We start from the raw sequence: 5,140 nt of genomic DNA, 5'->3' as shown, positions 1-5,140 counted from the left end.
TGGAGAATGTTACTGCTTGCTTCTCCTCCCACTCCTGCCCTAATTTTCCTTCGAGTTTGAAAACATTGATAAAATACTTTTTTCCCCCCTTTTTAAGTCACTTTAACAGTTTGAAATGCTTAAAAAGTTTAAAGGACAGCAGTTAACAGGTGGAGCTGGGAAGGTTTCATTCCTAGAATAATCTTGAATATTCTTTTAACTGAATACATTTCAGATAGGGAACCTTCCTTCAAGGGGGTGGCTTGGAAGTTTGCTGGCAGAGTTGCACTTAAACACGCTTCAGGGACATATAAAATTCCATTCTGTTGTAAAATGTTGCAGTTCACACGTGTGCTTTTTGTGTGAAACTTTGACTTTTGTCTCCAGAATAGGTGAGTGAATCACAGGCATCAGAATATGGCTGGACAAATATCAGAATCGGATCAGATCAAGCAGGTAAGACGCTTTGGGGATCTTTGTCACTTACAGTAAAAGGCACAGGGCATGGAGGAGGACAGGAAGTTTATCATGTGGGTTAATACTAGTCCTGCAGCAACCAAAACTTAAGCATTTGACCATCAACAGTCAGTACAGTATCTGATTTGAATACTAGCAGCATTTGGCACTGAAATCTTCGGACTGACAGTAACTTTTTCTAGTGACTTGTCCTTTCAATGCGAGTGTCACCAGATGGCCTGTGCAGCTGTGTGGAAAAAACAAACTGTAGAATTTTTTTAATACTCACTATCCAATTTTTATTTATAGTTCAAGGAGTTTCTTGGAACATACAATAAACTTACAGAAAACTGCTTCCTGGATTGCATAAAGGATTTCACTAGCAGAGAGGTTAAACAAGAAGAGGTAGGTGAATGCTTTTAATGACCCTTTGGTAGAATTGCTGTGTAGCATTCGAATTTCAGAAGCAACTTAGAATGTTCTGATGTTTCAACTAGCTAAAGAGCTACTTAGCAGTCTGTAGTCGAGTGTAGGTGCCTGGCACATAGCTTGCAAGTGAGAAGGAAGCTGAAAGAGCTTGTCTATAGTTTTGCTTCTCCAAATATGTCCAGAGGTGATGACAAAGACTTCTTTGCCCCCCAGCAGTCTGTTTACAAAAAGCAACCAACATCAAAGCCCAATGCTTTTGATGTGTTAGATCATCAGCTGCAGACAAAGTATGGGCTAGGACCTCTTGCAGTTTTCTCCTCATCATCTTTTCAGTATGTACACACAGAGGAGTCTTCCTGACCTCACTTGATGTTGGCTGCTCATTGCAGTTCTGTGTATTTCATTCTTGAGCGATCAGTGGAGGTTCTTGTGCCTCAGCTTCTGAGGGATGGTGTCTGTATGGCCATAGAAGTTGCCCACCTACAGCCCACATCTCGTTCTTTGAAGGTAGAAGCCTTCTGAAATATTTGTTTACCTACCCACGTTCCCTGCACTGTAGTGAGTCATAGAAACACCGGCCTCCAAAGCTCTGGCTGTTAAATCCGCTTCTCTGCATTGCAGGGAGCTCCATCACATCATCATCTGCAAGAAAGATTAAGCTCTTGATAAGATTAGTTGCGTGGTTTTTGCCTCTCCTGTCCTGTCGAGAGGCTGTTTCAGAATATCATAATTTTGTTGGTTAAAAGTTTAATAACCTTTGCTTGACTCTGCTGGCAAGGGGAAAAAAAACCCTAAAGTTTTCAACTAACCATTGTTTTTGAGCATTCTCTGCCTCCTTGGAGTTTAATTCCTTAGCACAGAAAAAATCATGTCTCCTTTCAGCTTTTGTTCTGCTGTGCTAAACAAAGCTCTCTTGGCTTCCCAAGCGAGATTCCTTGTCTTCATGGAAGACCACTGCAGATTCAGGAGACATGAAGGCTGTGTATGAGAATGAATATTAAATGTCTTTAGACATTCTTCAAACTAAACCTCACAATTCTCACTGCCCAGAGAGGCTGTGAACAATTGGGGCCTCATCTTGAGGCTTAACACAGAGTATGAGATGTAGTCACCCAGTCATCTATCCCTGCACATGATTGTATCTTGAGTCTCGTTAGGGGCAGTGTTTTAATTACTGTTTGAAGCCTTCTGTTTCCCTCTTCCTCCAGATGACTTGCTCAGACCACTGCCTACAGAAGTACTTAAAAATGACACAGCGGATCTCCATGAGGTTCCAGGAGTACCACATTCAGCAGAACGAAGCTCTGGCAGCTAAAGCAGGACTGCTTGGCCAGCCTCGTTAGACAAGAGCGCTCTGTTGACTTGATGAGCGGTGCCAGTGGTCACTGGGCACATTTTGGATTTTCTACTGTCAGGATGTATGTCCAGCAACGCAGGAGAGAGCTCTCAATGCTGGTCAGACAGTGGAAACCATGAAGGGTTAAACAAGAAGTCAGTCATGGTGGACTGGCAATGGAGTCTTTCTGAGGTCCTTTGCACAATCAAGTAATAGTGGTACAAACTTTTTCAGGGCCCACAGACTGGTATGTTTAAATTTCAGGGTTGGTGGGGGGGTTGTTCTTCCTTTCTGCTTCCTCTGATGCAGAGGAAAAAAAAAAAACTAAGTGTAACGTGGGAAATACATTTTTTTATTTTTTCAGGGCCCACAGACTGGTATGTTTAAATTTCAGGGTTGGTGGGGGGGTTGTTCTTCCTTTCTGCTAGGACTGATTCAGAGGAAAAAAAAAACCTAAGTGTAATGTGGGAAATACATTTTTTTTTATTTAATTAAAGTAAAATAAATGAACTGTGTGCTCGTACTTATGTTCTTTCCAAAGATACATTTTTAGGACACTGCTTGAGAGCAGTGTTTTGTTTGCTTGCTCTCGTTGTTCCTCAGCTGCTACAGAGTTCTGTTCATTCATTGCTGCTTTAAGTTGCTGATAGGTAACAGAGTTGGTGACTTTGCTTCAGCAGCTGGGGACTTGTGAATGTGTCATTTCTTGTAATTTGGGAAGACCTTCTGCTGAGCCACCCTCACAGGGCCCTGTCAGTGTCTGACTCTCCCAGAGATCATCAAGCCAAGGGTGGTTACAAAGAGCAGTTAACTGCTGTAACTCATGAGTCCAGGTAGGCAGGGCTGCTCTGCCAGCGTGTCCCTGGGTTGTGTTTGCCTCATTTACAAGGGATGGCAGCGTGGCACTAGCAGCACCTCGTGCCCAAGGCAGCTTCTAGGCATTCCTTGTTTCCTCTGGGGAGCCCCAAGGTCCTTCAAACCCAGCTTCCTCTGATGCAAGCATGATGCACGCCAAGCACTGAGCCTGCTGGTGGGTTTCTCCTTTAATCGGGTGAATGCCAACAGAAAGTACAAGGTATGCAGAAAAGAGATGTCTTTTTTTTGCTGCTGGGTGAGCACAGAGAGGTCTGTGGAAGCTGCTCTAAACCAAAACCACAACGTAAGAAAAAAACAGCACTCCTTTGGAAGGATCTTTATAGGTGAAATCCTGCAGATTGTCAGTGCAGCAGAATGACAGCTAACAGGCACATTTTACCCTAGTTCTAACTGATAAAATACAGAACCAAAAGGAACTGAACACCAGGATGGCCGTATCGATTTGAGATCTCGGGCAATGAAAGAAAGCTCTTTCATGTCAGCTGCCAGGTTCTGGTGTTGAGTAGAAGGGCAACAATAAGGAACAGAAAGAGCAGGAAGCCTGCCCATGTCCTTTTTGTTGTTACATTCGCTGTAGCTTTTTATTTCCAGCAGCAGTTTAAAAGAAGGATTTTCTGCTTGTTTCTTTGTTGTTTTTTCTTCACTATGCAAACTCTCAGCTGTCCAGGCTGTGGTACAGCTGCCACTTGAGCTGGACGTGACTTTGCTGCTGTTTAGAGCCACCTCAGCCTTCCACAGAAATCTGTTCCTGTGCCTTTCAAAGGTGCAAGAAACAAGTAAGTTCCCTCAGCCTCGTCTCCGTGTGTTTTGTACTAGCCACATCGCAGCTCTTTCCTGCGTAGCCCATGCCTTGTTACCTTGGAGATGGCTGAGAGCTAGCTCCAAAATAGTAAAGGCTAAAAAAGAGCCCAAATAAGGCAGCAAGCCTCTGCTGTTTTTGGTTTTTTCAAAGGAATAACTGGCTGGTAATGTTGATTGATTGCGGCAATCAGGCCACAAATGTTACAGCCAATTAGAAATAATAGACCCATAGTAAAGATTTAAGGGTTTATCTAAAGCAGTCGTTTTGTTAAACATTTGAAAGTAATGCATGTTTGAAATTATCCCATCTTCCACTGTATCTTAATGTGCAAAGACAACAGTTCCTCGGAAAAGTGCAGAGTTCAGGTCCCAGGGCTGGAAGATGTTCCTGTCACCTGGGCAGAGCTGCTTGGCGCTTCAGTGACGGGGGTGGGGGCACAAAAATAAATCCGTTTTCCCTCATGTTTCAGTGTCTGGGGATTTGGGGTTAGGAGGATGTTTAAGTATTGGTTGAAAGCCATTTACTGTACTAAAGGTTAAGCAAGTATTGGTGGGACTTAGTTAATAACTTACTCAGGAACTTTCAGGTTCCCTAGTTCCTCCTTACTCCAGTTATAAAGCCACCTTAACCCACTGTTACCCAGGGAAAACATGGATTCTTAAGAACTAATTAGGTGCCACATCCCCCTGCCGCTCCCCATGCTCACTAAAATAGGTGGGATGAACAGTGCTGCTGGAAGTGGGCACATTGAGCGGGTATCTGCTACCTTGGAACAAAGCTGGCCAGACTGAAAGCTCTTGACTTCCACAGGAGCAAGGTTTTTGTGGCAACTGTAGCTTGTTTCTGGCGGTCTTGTTAATTATGACTATTTCAAAGCTAACGAGTGGAAATGGGTTGCAATGCTACTGCACGAAGATGCAGGTAAGGCTCTGGCCTTAAGTCACTGGCTCGATCTTTTGGAGCTCTATTTCACTCAGTAAAAATGTTGCAGTCTTTCCTCATCTTTCAATCCAGGGTCTGATTGAAGACAGATGATACAAATATATAGTGTATCCATGTCACTAAAGCATCCAGGTGGCGCAGAAAGCAGTGAAAACTTACTTAAAAGGTTAACTTGCTTAGCAGGGCCTTGACTTCCCTCTCCTTCCTGGGTGTGTTAGCATGTCCTCATGGCTGGCTCCAATCGTGGAATTTAGAAAATAGCACCGTGTAAGATTTTTGTTAACAGCACTTGTGGGATGAGAACGACCCATGACACAAAG

General features: G+C 43.6%; 1 protein-coding gene across 1 annotated transcript; it reads left to right on the top strand.

Moving 5' to 3' along the window:
- The first annotated feature begins 364 nt into the window (after nucleotides 1-364).
- On the top strand, nucleotides 365-2,296 carry TIMM9 (translocase of inner mitochondrial membrane 9 homolog (yeast)). Its single transcript, XM_010181315.1, has 3 exons — nucleotides 365-435; nucleotides 745-840; nucleotides 2,073-2,296. The coding sequence occupies exons 1-3, from the start codon at nucleotides 397-399 to the stop codon at nucleotides 2,205-2,207; spliced, it is 270 nt and encodes an 89-aa protein (XP_010179617.1). The 5' UTR covers nucleotides 365-396; the 3' UTR covers nucleotides 2,208-2,296.
- Nucleotides 2,297-5,140: the final 2,844 nt, after the last annotated feature.

Source organism: Mesitornis unicolor, unplaced genomic scaffold (genome assembly GCF_000695765.1).
Source record: "Mesitornis unicolor isolate BGI_N332 unplaced genomic scaffold, ASM69576v1 scaffold7553, whole genome shotgun sequence".
In the NCBI taxonomy this organism is placed as follows: domain Eukaryota; kingdom Metazoa; phylum Chordata; class Aves; order Mesitornithiformes; family Mesitornithidae; genus Mesitornis; species Mesitornis unicolor.
The sequence above is the reverse complement of the archived record's forward strand: the minus strand, read 5'-3'. Positions and strand labels throughout refer to the sequence as shown.